The sequence below is a fragment of the Pyrus communis genome, chromosome 8 (assembly GCF_963583255.1).
Source record: "Pyrus communis chromosome 8, drPyrComm1.1, whole genome shotgun sequence".
Taxonomy (NCBI): domain Eukaryota; kingdom Viridiplantae; phylum Streptophyta; class Magnoliopsida; order Rosales; family Rosaceae; genus Pyrus; species Pyrus communis.
In genome coordinates, this window is record NC_084810.1 from 14912518 (window position 1) to 14936977 (window position 24460).

The window sequence follows — 24460 nt, forward strand, 5'->3', positions numbered from 1 at the left end:
TCGGGTGAAGAATCAAACTCACACTCTCTACTTATGTCCAAAGTCTCCTTGGCCCAGTCATAATCTGCTTTGCTTGAATGATCGAAGATCCTATGGCGGGATCACAACTGCCCAACTCCATCAATATAGCCTATGTCAAAGAAGCAGGGTTGGCCCTGAGGGTAGCCGAGATAGGCGGTCGCCTAGGCCCTTAAGTTCCGCGTGGGGGGGGTGATGCGAACTAATTAAGCACACAAATTAAAACCCTCTTTTGACAATTGTAATAAAGATGCAAGTAGGGATCGTTCTAGACCGGGGATTAGGAGGGATTACTAAATCACTTGGAAACTTACTCAAAAACGTAAAACAAACGTTAAAAACACTAAACTGGACTCAAAGAATGCAAACTAAACAATAAAACACTAAAACAAATCAAAAGACTCAGAGAATGCAAAACATTTATAAACACAAACTAAGACACTTTCTAACTAAATTGGACACTAAAGTAAAGGGGGATTGAGGTTTTAACGAAATTAAATAAAATGCACAGATTGTAATTAAGGGCAGAATGTAAATACAAATGTGATGAAAATATGGATGGAATGCTAGCTAGAAGGTTCTTCTCCACACATGTCACTCTTGCATACAAGATGATTTTCGGTTGGTCTTTCGATGAATTATGAAACTCAACACCCCGGGTTAATTAGGTCCGCTTAAATTAACCGTCAAGTTTTCCTTAAGTTAATGAATTGGATGGGTTAGCGCAACGCAATTCAAAACATTCTCCAAAAGTCCTTTACGTGAAAAGCACAATAAAGATACAATCAAAGATCATTAAGCATCATGAAAACTATAAGTGTCGACGAGGCATTCGTTACTATGATGAGCATGAAACTAGTGCCAAGAATTCATTTAACGTGATTGTTTATAAGCAACCTCCACTACTTGTGACTATAAGTTCATAACTATTAGGTGAAATTCACTTATATTCTAGCGTCATATTCATGCATGAAAATTAAGCGTGCACTCTCAATCAACATACATAAATAAGTTATCGATCAAGCAGTTAAACAAATTGAATTCACCATTCATGAAATTCCAACCAAAAGTAATCAATTCATATTGCAAGCATAAACATGGTTTCGAATCACCCCCTAGCTAATTAGGGATTTAGCCTCTCATGTTCACAAAAAGAGAAATACAATTGAATTTAAACATAAAGCACAAAGGATTGATTACACCTAGAACGCACAACGAATCCACTTGAATTTCTGCGCGTCGAAGCTCCTCTTTCCTCTTCTCCTTGCTGCGGCAGAGAAGGTTTATTGTGTTTTTGGGTGATTTTCTGGTTTAGGGATGGGTTTAGGGAAGTGTGGTGGTGCGGCAAGGTGGTGGAGTGATGGAGGAAGGTTGGTATGGTGGCTGGAAGGGTGGAGGAAGGCTGCGGCTGTTAAGAATTATGGGCTATGGTGCTGCGGCTGTTGGAAGAATATGGGAGAATTTTGAGGGGAGTCACGGCTTTTGGGAGTGGCTGGAATGGAATGGTGGATGCACGGCTGATGGGATAATATGGGAGAGAATGATGGCTATCGGTTGCGGCTGATGATTTCAATAATGAAAAGGGAATGCCATGTCAGCGGCTAGGTTGAAATTAGGGTGAAATATGATGGAATGCACGGCAAAGGTGTAGGAGTTAGTGGCTGATTTGTGGAACTAAGGTTATTAGGGTGAATGAATGGGAGCTTAAACCAGAGTGCGGCTGAGATCTTTGTTTGGTTTCTTAGGGTTTATGATAAATGGGGGACACGGCTTAGAAAGGGAATTGGCTACAATGACTGAATGTTGTAATTTAGGGTGAATGAGGAATGGCATCAAAAGTTGCGGCTGATTAGAATAATAGGAATATGGTGGCTGAATGGTTTAAAAATATGAATGCATGCAATGAATTAGGTCGGCTAGGGTTTAGGGTTAGGGTTTTGTGCATAAAAGGGACAAAATTGCCCTCCCTTGCACGGCAAGGGAAGGGGGGAAGATACAAGGACACGGCAATGGTTTAAAGTGGCCTAGGGCCTTTGTTTTGTGTCCTAAAGTGCCTACAAGGCCTTCAAAGTGGCTAGAAAATACGGGCGTTTAAGTTTAGGAAAGGTTACCAAAACGGGAAACCTAGGGTTAACTTTCCTACTTCAAGTAGGAATCCTTGTTTGAGTAGGATTCCTCATTTTGGTAAGAATTCATCGTTGGAGTAAGAATTCGTCGTTTCTTCAAATCTTCAACTCATTCATTCCTCTTTCGCTCCAAAAGACTCCAATTTGCATCTTCTTGCGCACTTTGGCCTTATAATCTGAAAATACACAAAAGTGGCCTTAAACACTAAAATAACTAAGTAAACACAACATAAATGCACGAGAACAACCTAATTAAGTCGCATGAATATGCTCCTATCAGGGGGGGGCGGGGTTCTAAATTTTTTATACATCTTGTATATTAAATATAAATAAAGAAAACATAAGAAACATCATAATTATTTCGTTGGTGCAGTGGAAACGGTTCCACTATGTTTTCATTGCGGTGGGCAGTTTGAAACACCTTGTAGGCATTAGTTTTTGCTTTTTTCAAATCTAGGAAATTAAACATAAATTGCCCTGTAAAATTTTTAAAATTACAAGAATTGTAAAAAAAAATTCAAATCTATGAAATTAAACATAAATTGTTCTTAAATAAAAAACATAAAAAGGCCACTTGTCACACGCCTACGCGTGTGACAAGAGGCTAGTGAAATTAATGGCCTCAACTGTCTGAATGCCTTTTTATTTTCTTTCGCTTTTGAAAATAACAAAAACCAAAACAATCATAGTTTTGTAATCCTTTTTCTTTCAACTTCCCAGTCTTTCTATCACTTGGTCCTAAAGATTGTAATTTGCAGTAACCATAACTTTGAATTTATATTTTCTTTTTCAATAATTTATTGTTAAACTAGGTTATTCTAAACTTTGATTCGCTAGTGTGTGTTGATTTTATAAAGAACACAAGAGAACCACTTGGCGTTGTTGAATTATGGGTTAATCTCTGTTTACTACCCTAAAGTTTCATGGTTTTCAACTTTTGATACATGAAGTTTTTTTCATCCCAAAGTCATACCTTAAGTCTTAATTTTGGGACAGTTTCATACATCCGTTAAGTTTTCCATTAGAACTTCTGTTAACTGATGACATGGTGCCTACGTGGATAATAACTGAGCGCCACATATCAATATGGGTCCACTTAAATATTTAATAAAAAAAATAAAAAAATAAAAAAAAACCCTAACCCGTCTTCTACCTCCCTCAACCCCCTCCCTTCCTTCATCCTTCTACAACCCGCACCTTCTCACTCAGCATTGCTCAGCGTCACTTCGGACGCCTCCTCGTCTACGATGTAATTAAAGGGGCCAACAGAGTAGGAGTGCTGATTGGAGGAATTCGTCGTTGTTGTCTGAAACCCTACTCTTCCATTGACGATGACCTCTTCGATCGCCTCCCAGACTTCATCCTCATCCTCGTCTTTAATAGGATTGGGGACGTCAAGACCCTCAACTGCTGCTGTGTCGTTCTCTGTAACGGTGAACGACTCCTGACAATGTGGCAGTCATCGGATCCTACTCGTTCAACGGCAGGACCCACTCGAACTCCTCGTCGCTTCTATCGACAAGGTCCTCGTATGTGCACAGGAAGTGATTAAGTGGTGTTGCGCGTGACGGCGCGCTCAAATTTTCGGTGATGAGGACGAGTCGAGGGGATGGGGTGTTCGGCGGGAAGAGAGAAATGGCTTCGCTGTGACGCATAAGTATGGAGATGGTGCAGGTGTTGATGTTGTTGAGGATAGCGCCGGACATGAACACGGCAAAATGGAGTTCGTACATGGCTAGGATGTTTAGGGAGAGGGTCTGCAAAGGAGAAATGATGTTTAGGGAGAGGGAGCCCAGAAACGGTTTTTTTTTTTCAAATTTTTTAATATTTATATGGGCTTATATTAACACGTGGTGCTTAGTTATTGTCCACGTAAACACCACGTCATCACTTAATAGAAGTTCTAACGGAAAACTTAACAGATGTACGAAACTATCCCAAATTAAGACTTCAGGTGTGACTCTGGGATGAAAAAAATTTCATGTACCAAATGTTGAAAACTATGAAACTTCAGGGTAGTAAACAAAGATATTCGTCAATCATGTTTTATTGTTTTTTACACTTAGTGCATTTGCGTCTAAAGGCATGTGACATGTAATATTAAGTAATGTTAGTATATCTTTTTTCTTTTGATATTAATTTTTAATGATATTCGATGAAGAAATAGACTTTTTATGTAATTCGCGAATTATTTTTACTACATACCAATATACAAAGAGTCGGAAGTCTGAGAACTTTAGGACCCCACTTTGAAGACTCGCTTAGGGCCCCCAAATTCTCAAGGCCGGCCCTACAAAGAAATACCAAAATTCGTTGACGGTCAAATCCAAGTCAAAGAATTGGCCTAGATTGAGGAATCCTGCTATCATACAGACCGCATTCAGAGAACATTGAGTGAGAGGCACACTTCATGGAGCAAAGCACTTCTTGGAAAAAAATGCGGCATGCGAAAAGTAAATCCCAACATGAAGTAGTAGGGGTGAAACTTGATGGCTCTCCGAGCCCCACTACATGGTTCACGGCTGCTACCCTCCTAGATATGCTTCACATGCACCCCAAATGGAATGGCGTGCCTATATGTTTCTAGGAAATCTCTGAACGAGTTATCAAAGCTAATTTTGAAGTGAGCAGCCTTGAAATATCCCACTTTACTCAAAGACCTGCCTTGGTGATACAACGGCAGCACACCATCGTCACTTTTGTGGCTTGAAGAAGACATACTCGAAGAAATTCTACGAACATACAAGGAAGGGTCATTAGACGGTTAAAAAAAAGGCAACAATGCACCATGCTCCACGACCTAAGATCGCATGAGCCCAGCAACCACGTCAAACCCCACAGCCTGGTTCATCTCTTCTCTAGGCCCAAGTCAACGAAAAGAGGTGCTACCCCTGTGCCTTCCTTAGTCTTTCATTTGCACAGGCCAAGTCTAAGGGTCCACATGTCTCTCTTTCATCTATCTCTCTTAATACGGCCCTAAGCCCAACAAAATAGGAGGCCCACGCCTCTTTGACATCATCAAAGCAAGCCAAGCCCAAAGTCTAGCCCGCTGCACTCACACGCTTGGCCTATAACAGGCTTAGCCCGACGCCTTAGCGCTCCAATCAGCTTAGCCCAAGCCGAGCTGCACCTGACCCAGCCAGCCGCCGCCACACCAAGACAACAACAGCCACCCACGGCAGCAATTATGGCGTGGCCTCTCTAGCCATTTTTTCACACATCCTCGACCCCCGTTAAGCCAAATTTCAAGCCTCGAGGCTCCCAAAAATTAAGAAGACAAGTAAAATTATTTTTTTTCTTACCTTGGTGCGGCGTGAATACGAAGAAAGCAACGAAAGACGGTCCTTTGCATGGGCAAGTGTAGAAGATTGTTAGGGGAGGGGGAACAAATATCCTCTAGCTTTCTGTATCTTGTAGGGTAGAATAAATTGCTCTCTGAAGTTGATTTAATCATCTACTTAAGGTAGACTTATATAGACTTTGGAAATGATTTATTTTCCTTTCCTAGAATGAACTAATTTCCAATTACTGTGGAAATCTACATCAAAATAGGAAACAATCTTATGTTTCCTAAAGCAAAGGAAGATCTCTACACCTGCTGCCTTTTCCTGCAAGCAGCCCAACAGGTGTGGGGGCATTTGTGGAGCAAAAAATAATCAAGAAAATTATGGAGGTGACACATGGACTTTGGGGTAAAAATGACACAATTACCTTCAAAGCGAACTGAGATTCTCATGCGCATGCAGTGAACAATAATGGCTCAATTAAGGAAGAGTCAAAGGTGATCAAAATGGCATTTATTCAAATCACTCCTTATCAAATCCTTATTCAAAAAAGTAACTCCCAATTTTCCTATTTAATTTATGATTGATTGCCATGTTAATATCTTGCAACTATTCACACAATTTCACCATATATGGCCAGCCACTATTCTCCAAATAGGGCCGGCCATTCCTCTTAAAATAGCCGTATTATCTCACTAAAAAGCTAAGTCATTTGCTACCCACGAACTCCTAAACACATTGTTTTCCGAATTCTAACTGTGGCATCGGAGATTCTTTGGCTAAAGGCCCCCTATTCATCGTGGGCGCATGAGGCTTTTGACATTAATCTTAGGTATTATTATTTTGCAGGTACATTTTCGTCAAATGAGAAGACGGCGGAAATTTACATCCACAAATAAAAGATTGGACGTGGAATGCAATAGACTCACCTGGCTCAGCATCCGGTTTCAACTCATTCAGTAGGGCTCAAACATCAACATTTACCTTGCTGGCATACACATTTTTTTTCATCATATATCTTCGAGGGTATTTTTCTTTTTATTTTGGTCAAACTACAGTGGAGTCTCACCTTCTTTCTCTGGTAAGACATCAGCTTACTGCCACACTTAAGTAGGGATTGTTCTTTATCAATTATCCATTTTATTTCTATGAAAGGAATTTGTTATGGATGTAATGAGAACTAAATTTTCATAGAGGATTGATTTTTATTTAGAGAGATGTTATTTGTATTTCAAAAAGTCATTATGCACGAATCACAAGTATATTTTTTATTTTTAAATATAAAAAATTTGAAGTTATCATCAAGCCTTATATTCTTGTAATTTCTTTCTAATTTATGAGAAATAACTAGAAGGGTACATTACACAGAACTACCTCAACTATTGGTAATGAACAGTTTCATACCTCATCTTTAAAAAGTTTCAATGTCATACCTTGTTTACGAATTTGTTGCAATGTTCTACCTCCGTTACATTATCTATCAATTCCTCCGTTATATGTTGACGTGGCTTATGCTGGGTCCCATCCTCTCCACATATGAACTTCCATGTTGGTTCCTGATACACGTGGATCGTCTAATAGCATGACACGTGTATATTAAAAAAAATTAAATAACAAAATAATTTTTTTTCCCTCGTGAACCGTGCAATTCGATTTGAAGCTTAAAGCCCCAACTGTGCAATTCCATTCCATTTCATCATTCTAGTTCCCAAATCAAAGAACCCTAACCCTAATTTCATATCACCCGCCCCAAATCGCGATCATTAGTTCATTCAGCGAAATTCGTTTGTTTAGGGCTTGTCGTCGCATACCTTCCTTTTGTTCGTTTTTGTTGAAAACCCTAAGTTCTTTTGCTTTTCGAAGGATTTGACAGTATTTCAAAGGAAACGAAATGGGGCGGAATGTGCATGAGAATCCCAAGCAAACGACGCCTACCTACTGTAAGTACAAATTTCAGTTCGTTTTGTGCTTCGCTGGTTCCCTTTTTTTATTCCCGTTATTCTGGGTTTGTTGATTCCAAAATCTTTGTTGGCGATCTATGGGTTTCATTGATTGTTTATTGGAAATGCTTACTGATATGGTGTAAAATGGGGGTTATGTGGGTGCTTTGTTTATTCTTGTCGAGAAAAAGGTTGTTTAGGTGTTGTTAGTCCAGGGATCTGGTAGGTGCTTTGTATTTTGTTGTCAGGGAAAAGATAAGAGTGCTAGTCGTCATAGGGGTCCTTTGGATAAGTGTTTAACAAACAAAAGTTCAAATTTGGGTGCTTTTATTTTGTTTATTCTGCCAAGTGGAATAATGAATGGTCTTTTTGGTATTTTGTTTGTTGGAGATGGGTGGGTTGTTTTCAAATTCAAATTTATTCAAAATGCTTACTGATTTGTTAGATAATGGGGTCATTTTAGGTCCTCTTGTGGTTAGGTGTGGTCCTAAGGTTGGTTGTCTGCACTAACGAAGGTCCTTTTGGTGTTTTTTTTGTTGGTGAAGAAGATGTAGTGTTTTATTTGGGCTTAGGGCTTAAGGCTTAGGAGGGCTTAGGGCCTAGGAGTTAGGGCTTAAAGCTTAGGGTTTGGGAAGGCTTAGGGCTTAAGGGTTTGGGCTTATGAAGGCTTAGGGGTTAGGGCTTTAGGGTTTAGGGTTTAAGGCTTAGGGTTTAGGTGTTAAGGGTTAGGGGTTAAGGCTTAGGAGTTTGGGCTTAGGAGGGCCTAGGGGTTGGGGCTTAGGGGTTAGAGCTTTAGGGTTTAGGGTTTAGGGCTTAGGGGTTAGGGGTTAGGGCTTTAAGATTTAGGGTTTAGGGGTTAGGGGTTAGGGCTTTAGGGTTTAAGGTTTAGGGCTTAGGGGTTAGGGGGCTTAGGGCTTAGGGCTTAAGATTTAGGGCTTAGGGGTTAACGGTTAGGGATCAGGGGTCAGGGCTTATGGCTTAGGTCTTTTCTCTGTGATGTGCTTTGGACTTTGCTTTGTTTAAATTTCGGGTGGGCTGTGGTCCTAGGGTTTTAACTCTTTTTATTTTATTTTTTTTGGTTATGAATTTCAGGTTATCCACAACTATTTTCAATTCGGTTGCATCAAGGTGGAGAGCTCGATCATGAATACTACCATTGGGGGAAAGTTGATTATATTGATTATTGCGATAAGGACTTAATGTCACTCCCTGAGATAGATGATAGGGTGGAAGCTCTAGGATATAGTGACATGTTCATGAACTACTACTACAAGATTCCCAACATGGACATTAGTAATGGTTTGAAGCCCATTCAAAGTGATGCTAAAGATGTGCAACTTTGTTCCAAAGGCTCGGCTAATAGACATGTACATTTAAGAATTGTCTATAGAAGAAGCCCTTACCAAGGAACAACATTTTATGGAGTCTATGGTGTACACTGGTCCAAGCACAGTGGTTGAAAGGGGTTGTTAGCTATTGAAGGACCCTTCGATAATAAAGGGGTGTCTGTTGAAGAAGAGGTGACAGTTATGTGCTTAGATGATGGTTTTCACCAAAAGAAGGTGGCAGGTACAAGTGTAGCTGAGATTGAAGATGTACAAGTTGTTGAACAAGTTGGTGAGCAAGGTGTACAAGTTGGTGAACAAGTTGGAGGACAAGGTGTATAAGTTGATGAACAAGTTGAGGATGAAGATGTACAAGTTGGTGAACAAGGTGAAAGGGAACAAAGTGATACCTTCTTTGATGTACCTCTTAAATTTGAAGGAGACCAAGAAAGAAGTGATGAACAAGATCCTGAAGAAGACAGTGACTTTGTAGAGAGTGATTATGAGAGTGATGAAGATAACCTAAATTTTGCTAAGTATGATGTGATTTAGGAAGCACATGAGGTGCAATATGAGCAAAGAACACGAAGACAATCTCAGAAAAGGAAAAAAGGCAAACTAAGAAGAACAATGAAGAAGAAGAAGAGCAAGTCAATGAAGGAGAAAGGGAGAGACAACAAGAGGAAGGACAAGAAGAGGTTGAAGAAGCTGGAGATGGGGAGGTGAATTTGGTTCATGATCCAGATTATAATTCTGATGATCTAGAAAGTGTACATTCTGAAGATGATGAAGGAGGCAAAAAAAAAACAGAGCATTATCCAGAGTTTAATGAGAAAACGAACATGAAGAATCCAAAATTTACTCTAGGACTTATTTTCAAAGACAATGTGCAATTTAAGAGAGCCGTGATGATGTATTCCTTGGTGAATGGATATGGGGAAATTCATTTTCATCGAAATGAGAAGTTGAAGATTATTGCCAAATGTGTAAATGACTGCCCTTAGATGTGTTCTGCTAGCAAGATGTATGGATCAAACAGCATCCAAATCAAGACAATCCTTGATGACCACACCTATGGGAGGACTTGGGAAAATAAGAATATGACTGCTTCTTTACTCACAGATTTGTACTTAGATCGGATAAAGCTCAATCCCACATGGCAGGTTGAATCCTTTTTATCCACTGTGGAATCCGAGTGGAATCATGGTTGTACAAATAGGAAGGCTTATAGGGCATTTAATAAAGCTTTCAAGATTATTGAAGGGAAACATGCAGAGCAATATATGAAATTGTGGGATTTTGCTAAGGAAGTAAGAAGGACTAACACTGTGAAGTTGAAGTTGGATGAAGGAAGGTTTCAGAGGATATATGTTTGCTTAGGGGCATGCAAAGAAGGCTTTAAGGTAAGATGTAGACCTTTGATAGGTTTAGATGGGTGCCACTTAAAGGTTTTACATGGAGGGCAGTTGCTATGTGCTGCTGGCATTGATCTAAAGGATGAGACATGGGTTATTGCTTATGCAGTGGTGGAAATGCAAAATAAGGCAGCTTGGATTTGGTTCTTACAACTGTTAGCTGATGATGTGGGTATAGAAAACCAAAATGGGTGGACATTTATCAGTGACAAGAAAAAAGGGCTAATTCCAGCATTTCAAAAGGTTCTCCCCAGATGCCACCACAAATTCTGTGTGAGGCATTTGTACATAAACTATGGGAATTTTTTCAAGGGCAGTTGCCAAAACAACAACGGTTCCACACTTTAAAAAGGCAATGAAAGAGGTTAAGAAGCTAGATGAAGAGGCCTACAAATGGCTAGTGAAGAAGCATGCAACTCAATGGAGCAAGTCCCACTTTGATACCTATCCAAAGTGTGACATGTTGCTAAATAATTTGTGTGAATCATTCAATGCAGTCATACTAGTGTCAAGGCAAAAGCCGAATTCAAATGAGGTGAGGTATAATGATGAAGCAAGTAGGAGATCTCTGCCTTAAGATTAAGAAGAAGTTGGAGGAAGCCAAATTCTTAAGTGGCAGGTGCATTGCACAATGGTCAGGAACGACCAAATTTCAAGTGGATGTTGGAGGTGGGGAACAATATGTGGTGGACTTAGTTAACAAGACATGTTCTTGTAGGAAGTATGACTTGACAGGAATACCTTGCAACCATGCAATATTTGCCATCCATTTCAAAAGAGAAAAACCTGAGGATTATGTGGATGCTTACTATTCAAAGGCACGGTACTTGGAAGTTTATTCTCACTTAATAATGCCAATGAATGGTATGTCGTTGTGGGAGGTTACTGAAAACCCACCAATCTTGCCTCCATTATATACAAGGCAACCTGGAAGACCAAGAAAGAAGAGAAACAAAGAAGCTACTTAATTGGAGAAAGATGGTGAACATACTCCCACCAACCCACCAAATAATCCTAAAGGTCCTCCTAAGCCACTTAAGCTAGGAAGGAAAGGACAAGGTCCTTTGAAGTGCACTATATGCAAGCAAGAAGGACATAATTCAAGGACCCATCATCCACATCTTCCTCCAAGGGACAAACAGGTAACATTTTGTACTTTCTTTAATCCTTCAATCCTTAATCCATGTGCTCGAATGATATTGTACTTTGTTATAGCCATCCACATTGGCACAAGGGAGAGCATCATTATCAGCTGAAGCTGCACTTAAAAATAGGACAAGGAAATCTAAGGTAAAAACCTAATCCTCTCCTTTGTTTACAACAGCAAGTTTAGTTTAGAACTTTGCTTTGCATCTGACCTTTTGTAAGGAACATTGAAATTAGGCATCACAAATAGGGGATGGTTCATCTGCAAATCCTGAAGCTCATTCACCGAGATCCACTAAGCAGAGAAAGACAAGGCAAACCAAGACCTAAAGATGCTACAAATTGTAACAAATTACTGTTTTTCAGTTCATGTTTTATGTGCAATAGGAACTGAAATTATGGTACATGGGTTCTGGAATTAGACATCACAAACATTGAATTTCTTTTGGTTTTTTGAACTTATTTGGAATCCTAAAAATGCACTGTTTTGCTAGATGGATTTGACAGTAGGTTTTCTGAATCAGTGCACTGTACATTTTGGGATATATAAGGATGTTAAATGGATATCTTTGTAAATGTTGGATGGATTAAATGTTTGAAGTGGACTTTGTGTTCATCTTTTGGTTATATCATGTGTTCATGTAGGATTTGTGTTCATCTGTAGCTTACATCATGTGTTGATGTGGGATCATGTGTTTATGTAGAATTTTCATTTGATTTTTTAGGTTGTATTATCTTCCAAAATTGGACCCTTTAAAATTTTAATTTAAAAAAAAAAAAAAAAGAATTTGCGGGAAAAAATTTAGTTGGAAAAGAAATTCAAATTTTTTTTTTTCAAAAATGACATGGAAATTAATTTTGGAGAGAAATCTACGTGGCAGACCACATGGAAGTTCATATGTGGAGAGGATGGGACCCAACATAAGCTAGGTCAGCATATAACGGAGGATTTGACAGATAATGTAACAGAGATAGAACATTGCAACAAATTCGTAAATAAGGTATGACATTGAAAGTTTTTAAAGACAATGTATGAAACTGTTAATGACCTAATAGTTAAGGTAATTCTGTGTAATTTACCTAACTAAAATGCTCGTTTATGGGTTATTATGCTTTTTGTTTCGGACCTCTGAGCTCAAGACATTTATGGAGAACCTATACCTCCCAAGATTGTAGCATTCGTCGTTGCTAGCCTGTGGGCACAAATGGTGTGCAAAACAAAGCTAGAAATAAGAAGTTACGAATTGTGATAGCATTTTGATAATTTTGTAATACCATATATCAATTTATTTTCTATATATGGTTGTGGTTCCCTCTCTCTCATGTCATTCTCCTTTTATTTGCAAGTGAAGTACTTAAACAATATATTATTTTTGTTGTTTTTTTTATTTTTTATTTTTTACCATCATTTTATGATTTATTTATAAATAAATAAAACACCATTTTTAAGAATATTAATTAATATTTTTAAAATATTAATTGAGAAATAGTCACTATTTTATAAACATTTATATTTATTGAGAAACAATCACTGATTCTAAAATAGTTATTGAGAAGCAATCATGCATATGCACTCTATTACATGTTAGATTTCTACTAATTTCTTCATGCTAATAGCTAACAATTTAAGTCACATATGCTATTGTTTATCCAAAGAAATAATTATTAAGAAACAATCACTATTTTAAAAATATTTATTGAAATATAGGCAATAGTTCTTGAATATTTATTGAGAAGCAATAGTAGTATTTTAAAAATATTTATTGATGAGAAAGAGGAGAGAGAGAGAGTGAGAGAGAGAGAGAGAGAGAGAGAGTTGATGTGAAAGATGAGAGAAAGAGCGAGAAAGTTCGGTGAACGAGGAGGGAGGAGAAATCTGTTGGCAAAAACAAAAGAAAAATGGCATGCCACATGAAAGAAAGAGGGGAAGACAAAACTGACATACCACGTGAAAAAGGGTCGCACACGTGTGGGATCATGTGTTTATGTAGAATTTTCATTTGGTTTTTTAGGTTGTATTATCTTCCAAAATTGGACCCTTTAAAAAAAAAAAATTTTTTTTTGAGAGGAAAAAATATAGTTGGAAAAAAAATGACATGGAAATTAATTTTGACGGGAAATCTACGTGGCAGACCATGTGAAAGTTCGTATGTGGAGAGGATGGGACCCAGCATAAGCCAGGTCAACATATAACGGAGGATTTGATAGATAATGTAACGGAGGTAGAACATTACAACAAATTCATAAATAAGGTATGACATTGAAACTTTTTAAAGACGAGGTATGAAACTATTAATGACCCAACAGTTGAGGTATTAATAAAATCATCTTTGTCAACCAAAAGATGATGAAAAGACAAATTAGTCTTCTATCACACAAAAAAAAATGATGGGCAATAATGTAATGTTACAAGTCTAAATTTTACTGTTTTTATTGAAGCCTCACCTACAGGTGCTGTTAAAATACCTCCAATATTAAAAAAAAATAATCAAAAACAAAAACCTCCCACTCCCCCCACATTCTCTCTCTCTCTCTCTCTCCTTCTCATTTTTTTTAAAAATGTGTTCATACACATAAAGTGTGTAGGTAAATTCTAGTAATCATTAAATAAAGTTGTTTGAATACTTATAGTTTAAAATTAAAATTTTGAAACTCTTTTTGTTAATTTCCTTTTAAAATTATACATAATCTAACTACATAAAAAAGTATGACTCCTACAATTATTAAAATAGAACTTTAACGAAAAGCTCCCAGTACTATTCACCTTAACGAAAAATCACATTTTTACACTAAAAGTCAATTTTAGTACTATTCACTTTACTCTTTATTTTGTCCTTATCGTTAAAATTCAAAGTTTTCAAATCTTTTTCATTAGTTTTCCTTTATTAAAATCACAATAAGTCAACAATAGTGTAATAGTATTCATGCTGCCTGAAACTACTTAAATTACTGTTGAAGACCTAAGTGACGTAATATAAGAGATGGCTATTAAATTACTTTTTTCTTTGCCCATAAAAATGGAATTACTTTTCTAATCACTAATGGCAAACAATTAATTTTCTAACAATATATATGGCTTGAAATTTACGTGAGATTTCTTATTGACCTAAACTTAATTAATAAAAATATCATATTGGTGAAATCCAAAACAAAAATCAGCCATTTAAATATTGGCTAATTTGTAAAATTTTCATTGATTTTTGGTTAAATATATATAGTGTGTATCTATCTATATATATATATATATATATATATATATAGTGAGGCACAAAATGGTGAACCATTCCGAAATGCCAAAAATATCCTCACTTAATAATGTAAAATTCCACCTCAACAGTGATTCCGACCATCGGATGAAAACACCCACACTTTAAATTAATTTCACCCATTAGATTAAGCATCCCACAATTACTGCTCCAGATAAAAAATAAATAATAAATAAATAAAAAAACAAGAAGAAGACGAGAATCAATCCACAACTACTCCAGATAGAATCGAAGCACTCCAAATCAGCAGTTGCAACGGTTGCACAAACATTTAGATGCGCAAAGCGCCAGTGATTGAATGCCTACATGATTTAGTTAGTTTTGTTAGCCTTTGATTTCTAGGATGTGCTACTCCCCGCATGAGTTAATAATACTATGTGCTTGTACCTTCTCCCTATTGGGTTTGTTTCAATGAATTCCATTTATGGACCCAAAAAACACATTAGGGGTGCGTTTGTTGCATCGGACTAACTTCAAGGACTAAGCTAGATTAGCTTGGTATGGACTAAGTAGTATAGAAATGTGAATTGGGATCAGAGGTGATTGCAGGACTAGGCTTTTAGGTTGACAATTTTTTTATTAACTATTAAATTCTTAAGACTATTTTTAAATTTTTTTTAAAATTTATTTAAACTTGTGTGACCATTTATGTGTCACATCAACACATAACAGAATTTTTAACATAATTGTGATGAAATTACTACATTGAATTGAGACACTTACTTCAGGGACTAATTAATCAATTTTCAATTTCAGGAATTATTTTGATGTCACAAGTCAATTCAATGATCATTTTGATGTCATGGGTCAATTTCAAGGACCATTTGTGAGGGAAAAAAAAAAAAAACTTATGGAGCCCATTTATGTGCCACAACAGCACTTAACAGATTTTTAATTTCACAGACCATCTTGATGGTGAGAGTCAATTTCATGGACTATTTGTGATAAAAATCCTTCTTTTTTTTTACTCTCTTTCATTTCTCACTTTTCTTTCTTGCTTTCTATTCTTCGCACCCGAGAATTCCTCTGAATTCAAACCCAGAAAAAATAAAACCCGTGTTTTATATTGTTTTTCTTTGCTTTCTCTTCAAATCAAACCCATAATTTCTCTTTCGTTTCATTTGTTTTCTTTCCTCTTCAAATCCAACCTAGAAAAATCCCAACCTCAATCGCAAAACCCAATCTTCTTTCATGGAATTCCATTTGCAAAACAAACCTCGTCTGTTCGTCAATTACACCGACCCAAATGAAAAAGACCCTTCTTCATCAAACTCTCTCCCCTCCCCTCTTCCTCAATTTCACCGATCCAGTCCAAAAAACCCATAACCCTCTGTTTCAAAAAACCCAGAATCCAATTCTGAAAGCCCAAGGACGAGGAGTTGGAGATGGAGGACGCGAGAGAGAGGGGGTCTTAGCTTTGGGTGAACGGCCATCTGGATTTGCTCACCGAGGGAGCCATTGTGGTAGTCGAGCAGGACAAGAAGAGAGGGAGAGAGAGTGGTGGTGTGGTGGTGTGATTTCAGTGGAGTAAGGACAGACAGCAAGCAACGCGGGCAGAAGTGCATCATAAATGACTTGTGCCACCACATAAATTAGAAGTGTAAACACATTGCTAATAATTGGTTAATATTTAGATCAAACTTCATTCTTTCCGAATGCATAACTATACGTACAACTAACCAACATTTCGAAAGAGGGGGAGGCATAGAGAAGAAACTAACCAGCATTGCGGTAGTTGCATGATCATTAAAAAAACTACTACAATGGAATGCATGAATACATCGGCATCCACAGTTGAGTGTAGTGATTTCATACTGTGGTTTCAAATTCTTCAATCATAGATGTTACAAATGTGACCGACTACTCGCACGTTTCCTCACCAGGGGTTTGGGCATGGTGGCCGCAATTGTTCATTCACTTTTAACAGCACCGTATATGTGGCGAACAAATACCAAGGAAACACGGAAACTAATGGCACCGAGCATCAAGAAGAATGCATAACACATGCAAGCATTATATCCAATGAAGAAGGATAGCTGCATAAAACCGGTCATCTTTGATCTGGAATAGAAGTAAATGCTATACGCAAACATAAAAATAGCTGTTGATCCTCCACACAACACAGACCTGCATCAGCCACAAGACAGAGTCAACATTGGCTCAAGCAATGCACTCACTTAGCAAAGGAAAACAAGAAAACCCCAGTAGCCCCGAAACAAAATAAATTTCTTTGCAAAGAGAAAAGGACCTGTCATTTAAGATGATAACATCATCTGCCCTGCTAGATTGAGTAACATTTTCTTCATTCTTCCATAATTACAGTACAACACAGCAGATAAAAAAGTTTAAACATTTTCTCAAGTTATTAGACTGCTCATTCGCAAAGGCATCACAACACTAAGTTATAACCACTGACGGGAAATGTTAAAAGTTTAGTGGAGTATGAAACAAATACCATCAACAACTTAAAGCCAAACACAGCAACGTCAGTGAAGTCTAACAGGAAATGCCAATAAAAAGAAAAGAGCTTGATTCAACATCTCCATTCTATTCAAAACATGACAGGCAAAAAATAGAAAGTTAAGCACGTCAGAATTGAAGAAACATGGATTCATGCAAATGTACACGACTAAATGCTCAATGCGTATTCATGAGTGCATGAGGAAGAGAATATACCTCCACCACCATTCATGGTCTTCAACAGAAAGCTGAATGTATGTCAAGCCGACGGTCAAGATTGCAGTCATTATAATGAGGATGATAAACGTAACAAACAAAATTCCTGGTAGAGTGTAAATTTTAAAGCCCCACATGCTTGCATACAGGTGGTGTAACTGAACAGCAATTGCACTAAAAGGCAAGAGACCTCCAATAAACATTTGACAAGGGGTTCTCCTGTACCAAGCTAATTGTGGGATCTCTCTTGGATATTGCTTTATAGCACAAGGTGCTTGAAATTCAGATCTTATACAATAACCAATCACCCCTCCAAAAGCAAGCAATGGGATGACAAGGAATGCATATATGAGAAGAATTGCTAGAAGAGTGCCAAAAGGAATGGCAGCTGTTGCCCCATAAGATATAGCAACTGTATTAAGGATAGATGATGTTACGAACAATGGACCCAGGTAGAGAATAGCTGTTAGAAGAACACTCCTTTCCTGGAAATTAGCATTGTTTGTGTGAAAAGATATAAATAAGATGCTAAACGAAAGACTAATCCTAGAGCAAAATGATGAAGAAAATTACCCATCCTGTCACTGAAAATTGATTGTGGAAGGCAGAAGCAGTGTACCCAGAGATGATTGAAGTAAGAGTATATATAAAGACGAGAGAAGTGAACAAAGCTCCACGATTATACGGATATAGGACTCCAAAAAATGCTAGCAAAAATAAGATAAATAGCCTGAAGATTTAAAACAAAAAATAATCAAATAAAACAAAGGTTAAAAGTTGACACTCATACAGTCTGCGGTTTTTTAACAGTACTGAAAAATCACAATATTCTACTGTAGGTTAATATACTGATGCAGGAGCCAAGTTCAAAATTCAATAAATTAGAGTATTATGTATTAAGTGCAGTTTATACATATAGTCAGCAAGTTCATTGTCTTTGAGTTACAATTAATGCAGTAAGTGTCATAAATTAGTCTTTAGAATTCCTAAGTACTAATGAGGATCTTTCTAGGTTCATGTATCAATTTGCCTAAAAGAGGCAAGCTTGTTAGCTTTCAAAATCAGTGTTAATGGAAAGAAATCTTGGATTTTCTGCTTTTGTGTGAGGCACATCAACCTTGGAGTGATTCTAGGGAACCTTCTGGTGATGCCAAAGGATGGAGTGAGTCCAAGTATCTTCTTGTCAGCCTAATTACTCTTATTGTCCTACATCTTATACATATATGAAATTATGTGTGAAAGCACATAAGAAAGGTCACATTAGACTGTCCAACATTTACAGTGGGTATGATGTCCCTCTGTTCTATAGGTGTTCCCTTAACGGTAAAACAGAGTGAAATATCTATCACCATGCTATCTATAAAACATAAAGCTATGAAACAAGCTATGAAACAAGAAGAGAATTGACTGAAGAATGATAAATTAGCTTACATGGCAAGCAGTTGGGTACCCACACCCAAGACAGCACAAAACAATGGCATGTGTGGAGGATATCTGAAAACATCACCATGAATGTATTTCCAGCCAACCTCCTTGTCTTCTTCTTCATCGCTATTTGAGAACCTATGACAAGATTCATTACACTAGGCTGACCAAGTAAAAACATAAAGTAGTTGGAAAATATTGTGAATAATGTATTACTTTCTCAGATCATTTTTGAGGCGTCGCATTATGAGCAAGGTAAGCAATCCCATCAAAAGCACAATGATGATAATGGAATTAATGAATGAGAACCAATGAATTTTCTGGCGGACTGGCAGTAATGAAGCCTTTGAGTACTTGTCCATCCTGTTCTGGAACTGAATTGATGTGGTATTCCAGTTAACCGAATAAGTGAACTCAACGTCAGTATCAACATCTTCTGTTATATCAACGGCATGATTTGGATCACTAAAAGCATGTATTTCTATTACGTGGTTTCCATTGTAAAGAACATCAAAAGACAAATGTGTGAACAGATAATACTTGGTCCCCTTTTCCCAACTCTCATCTTCAACTTTCCCAATGTACCCCCAGACTGGAAGATCATCATAATACATCTGGAAGTAAAATTCATTACTGATAACATCCCTGAACTTCACAATTTCAACAACTTTAAGCTTCTTCTGACATAGACTCTCTCCAGCTTTGTATTGCCTGAAATTCAACTGATATAAGGAGTTGGCCAAACGATCCCCATTCAAAACTTCCCCAATGGATTCTTTCTTTTGGATTACCAGATCTGCAAGCCACAATGGTCGGCATCACTACTCTTACTAAGTTATTGAAAATAAAATTGCAATGCAAGACAGTTTCTGGTCAAAACAAAGCTTGAAAAGCAAAAAGATCTGATAATATGTTTAACTTTTTCCCTACATTCTTTATGTAATGCAAAGATTGGTGATATTAAACGATCGAAAACTCATTGTTCTGATGTTGCATCGTTCGTACTTGCAGAAAACCTAGGCGGAAGTTACGACTAATCTTGATATAAGGTTTCAGTTACTTCTTCGACTAAGCATTGCACAATAAAAATTTCACTCTGACCCTAAAGGCTAACCTGGGTAGCAGAATGGCAAATCATAGTAATGATAGGTCTCACTGCAAGAGAATAACAAGTGGAAACAATATTAAAAGCGGAAAGAAGGCAACGTTACCAAGGAAAGAGAGATTATTTCATTTAAGTTTATTCATCTTTAACTCCTAGCATGCAGTATACCCAATGTCATCTGGATCTAAAGCTATGCTGTACATAATAAACAAGATTAATTTGCATCACAAGCCCCCCCCCCCCCCCCCCCCCAATCCTTTAAAAAGCACTCATCTTTATTCGAACTATCAATTGTTATACCTTGCAAATCGTTAAGGAAACAAGAACAAATCAGCTTTTCATTACGAAATGAGAATTCAATGCAAATTGTTAAGGAAACAGGAACAGATCAGCTTTTTATTACGAAGTGAGAATTCAAACTTGGATCGTAGAACTACTAATTTCATCGAATATTCACACAGCCTACATATATAACCATTGTCTCGCTTTCCTAAAAGTCACCGTAAATTTGCTACCCCTCAAATGTTAGTCCTAATGCTGTCAATTAAACTTCATTTCAAACTCATGAATTCCACAATCAAATCCCATCAAATTCCTAATGTCCTAAAAACAATATCGTTTTACGAAAATCAGTTCGTTGAGCACCATTCAAATGGGGTTCGTACTCCATCTTCAAATTCAGTGTTTCAGAAAAATTGGGAAGAAAACGAAAACTAAAAAGGAGTTTTCGGCGGATCATACGATGCAAGAACTTAAAACTGTTAGCCTTTCCTCTCAAAAAATTTAGAGAATTTAAACAATTTGTATTCAATCGGCGATGGGGAAGATAATGGTACCTGGGGTTGTTCAAGGGGCCAACTTTGTTGACGAAGAAGGGGACATGATCTCCTACGTTGTAGCTGTGATCGCTTGCTGAGGCTGTCGCAGAAGGAAATGAGAATGTAAGGATCGTGAGGAGGACCACCAGGAGACTCATTTGCAACGAAAAACTGCAAGAAGTAGCAGCAGCAGTAGCTCTGGATTCAGAAAGAGTGCAGACTCTGGACAGATGGGTTTGGTCAAACCGATGCCATATCCTCAATTAAAAATTCATTATTATTAATCCATCAACTTTAGTTGAGCAATGGTCTATCAATTAAAAATTTATTACCATTGCTTTCTCAACTCATCAAAACGTGCAGTTATTGTCCCTCAATTAAAAATTCATTGTTATTGGTCCATCAACTTTAATCCAACTGGAGAAATGATCCTTCAACTTTAACTCAATTGGAGTAATAGTCCCTCAACTTTAGCCCAATTGTAGTAATGGTCATTCTAAGATAACTCATTTCGACATTCTGACGAAAAAGACCATAGTTACACGATTTGATGAGCTGAGGAACCTCAATTGTAGCAATAGTCTTTCCAACATAACTTATTTTGGCAAAATTCTAACGAAATTAAGGAAAATGACCATAGCTATGCAGTTTGATGAGTTGAGGGACTAATCGTAATTGATTTTTAGTTGAGGGACCATTGCTCCAATTTGATTAAAGTTGATGGACCATTGCTGCAGTTTACTCTTAATGTAGATCATATTGTTTGTTCAAAATAAAAATAAATAAAAAATAATACCGAGCCCAATTTAATTTTAACGATGAAATATTTGGGAAAATTGCACAAATACCATATGGAGGATTTGGATCTCATCCGGATCTAAGTTGTAGGGATCCTAGGGATTCTTGCATCTTAACTGTTTATCGTATATCGTATGGTCATAAATAATTTTGAATTTATTTATTTGAAATTAAACATAAATAATTCCTAACAAAAACTAATTGCATAATATACGATGAGTAGCTCTGATGTAATCCTCACAAAAAAAGATCTGAATAGGATTCTCATCCCCTGTGGACTACTAGTATGCACAAATGCAAACTCAAAAATCTTGTCAATTTGCCACGTAAACTCATGTCTTATAGGGCATGTACTAAGTTTGTAAGAGCATCTATAATGGGAATTTTTCGCCTGGTTAAATTTTCTTAATTAAATTAAAATTCAGGTATTTTGTACGGTCAAATTAATCTCAATCTAAACTTTGGATAGCGTGAGACTTACTTAAAATTTAGAATCCTAATTTTAAACTTTTGAACCAAAAAAGATTGGTGTAATCCACACATCTCTTTTTACATCCTGACATCTCCTGTTAATTTATATCATTTAATCATCTTCAAGTCATTCATAGTTAAAAGGTACGTGAAATGTGAAAAGTGTATGGTATTGCCTATCAATACTTTGAGCGGCTAGATTTTGCCAAGGACTTATGGATCAGCCCGAGTTTGAACATTTTTTTAAAGTACAAGGTTGGCCCATCCTGATCTTAGGGTCAGACTTTATTAGGTCTAAGGGCAGGCCGAAAGGATATTTATAGGTATTTGACAGAGAAGAGAGTCATTGGCCCTTGAGCTGGGCTGGGCCATAAATATCTCAAATTTGATCAATTCGTTTAACTCCTCAAGCCGAAGTAGGGCCATGACCAACCGATCTCAACTTACAAGTCTAATATGTACCACCTTCATTATGTTCGTTAACAATTTAGTCGAAACTTTATCATTCATTTGAACCCTTTTTTTTCCTCGGCAAAAGTTTAGACAGTACGAGGAAAATATTTTATTATTTAAAAAAAAAACTACACCTAAGAATACAAAAATAAAAGTCACACATCCAGGAGCAGGACCTCAAGGTCGCAAATATGTCAAGATTGGAAGAAGATGGTTATATTGTGTGACCGGATGGTTGGGCTTTACGTAGTTCAGTGATGGTAGTGGTGGCCATTTTGGTGATTAATAATTTTCTTCCGACTCTCAGTGCACGTGCGACGAGCTCAACTATTGATAGTGATACTTATTATTTCATGTGTGAAATCCAACCGTTAAACATGTTCCACGTCACTTGATCTGTGTTGTTCATATGTTAAGCCTAATTTTAAAGATGATAGTCATAAGGTATTAATCATAGTGATGGGATGGTTGGGCTTTACGAAGTTGAGTGGTGGTAGTTTGTCACACCCCAATTCAAGATTAAGTCTAAATCTTTGATTAGGACATGATCACATTTTAACTAAATTAGCTAATTTAAAGTAAATAAAATGTGTAGAGCGAAATAACAATTTATAATTATACATAAAAAAAAATAAAAAAAAATAGAACATGAACTTTATTAAAATACTTTTACATTCGGAATTACAACTTTTGGGCTACTACTAAAAAAATCACACAAGTAGCTCCTTATCCCAACAAACCAAAAACGACGAAAGAAAGCAAAATAACAAAAAGAAAAGAAGAAAACATCCAAGCTTCTTCATTTATTTGTATACACACTGCTCCAGACTTCACACAAAATACACAATTAGTTCTCCAGTCCATGACCTGCACAAATTTAATTAGGGTGAGCTAAAAGCTCAATAGGGACCTATACCTTCAAAAAAAACAAAAACAAAAGGAGTTTAATCAATTATCTAGATACAAAATATAATACAAAACGCATCACTTAATCCCCTAATTCGAATAATTAATCACTTAAAATTTGTATGTCCCATACCGTACTATTCCAAGTGAAAAACTATTTCAAATCACTCAAAACCCAAATCATTCCTAATTACCCATTTTTGCTAGTCGTCTTGCCAATTTCTTTGTCACCAGTCCCGAATTATCCTAACAAAACCTTGTGCAATTGGGCAGACCTAGAAGTCTGGTACCTACCAAGAATCGACTCAACTACACAAAAACCCCAACCTCGATCATCTCAAAATACATTTTCTTCGCACTAAAACTATTCAATCTCACAACGTAACAATCATATTTTTATTTCATCTTTTCGGTAGACAACAAAAAACAAAGAAATTTCAATCTGCATTCAAGCAGATGACAAATTAATTTAACAAGCACAGTGATAATAGCGAAATATTATTCACAATCCGATCGATAGTATATGCGTATTTAAGAAACAAGTGAAATAACACCATTATCCAAATCACATTTATAAAACATATATGTATATCAGAATACAACCACTTTAATCTCTGAAACATTTACATATTCATATATCAGAACACAGTCATTTCAACACAAGATGTCATGTAGGTTTCCCATAACCGCCTACCTTATTTGTAGATTGAACTTCTCCGTAAGCAGTGGCAGATCCAGGATTTTAAATTCAAGGGATCCCAATTATAAAGGTCAAAAAAAATTATAGACAAAAATAACATTGAAAATTTAAATATAATACATTTCATTCAAAAATCATATGCAAAACAATATTACAAATTATAAAATCATAATTCAAGTGTCCATTACGAGGTTTCATAAGTTACTAGAGAGTACCTAAGTTATTGATTATCTAATATGAACCACTAAATTTAAAGGGGTGAGCTATTCACACACCCTTTTTTGCTTCTCACACATCTTTTGTTTATTTCTGTCATTTGATCTTCTTTAATTCAATCGATCCAACGGCCGCAAATTAAGAGAGTATGTGGATAGCACAACCCAATTTAAAACACCGGCCAAATAAAACTCTCCCCAAACTCCCACTATCTTTCTAACCAAACACACCATTTTTCTCTTTTACTAGTTTCCAAACATCCACTTTCTCTCTCACTAAGAACAAAGCTGCCATACCTCCACCAACCGCCTCCCTCCCCATTCTCCTGAAGCCATGGTAGCTCCACCACCATGACAGATCATATCCATCTTA

The 24460-nt window shown here is 36.9% G+C and overlaps 1 protein-coding gene across 1 annotated transcript; it reads right to left on the reverse strand.

Moving 5' to 3' along the window:
• Positions 1-16129: 16129 nt before the first annotated feature.
• LOC137742339 (transmembrane 9 superfamily member 5-like) lies at positions 16130-20791 on the reverse strand. Its single transcript, XM_068482182.1, has 7 exons — positions 20563-20791; positions 19736-19776; positions 18838-19417; positions 18628-18759; positions 17770-17926; positions 17197-17681; positions 16130-16647 (listed from the first exon to the last, which is right to left on the reverse strand). The coding sequence occupies exons 1-7, from the start codon at positions 20700-20702 to the stop codon at positions 16431-16433; spliced, it is 1752 nt and encodes a 583-aa protein (XP_068338283.1). The 5' UTR covers positions 20703-20791; the 3' UTR covers positions 16130-16430.
• Between the last annotated feature and the right edge of the window lie 3669 nt (positions 20792-24460).

Coding starts and splice junctions, on each gene's coding strand:
- LOC137742339 (XM_068482182.1), bottom strand. CDS start 20,702: ATGAGTCTCCTGGTGGTCCTCCTCACGATCCTTACATTCTCATTTCCT. Junction 18,760..18,837: donor CTCAAAAATGATCTGAGAAA/GTAATACATTAT, acceptor ATCTTGTCATAG/GTTCTCAAATAGCGATGAAG. Junction 17,927..18,627: donor GGTACCCAACTGCTTGCCAT/GTAAGCTAATTT, acceptor TTAAATCTTCAG/GCTATTTATCTTATTTTTGC.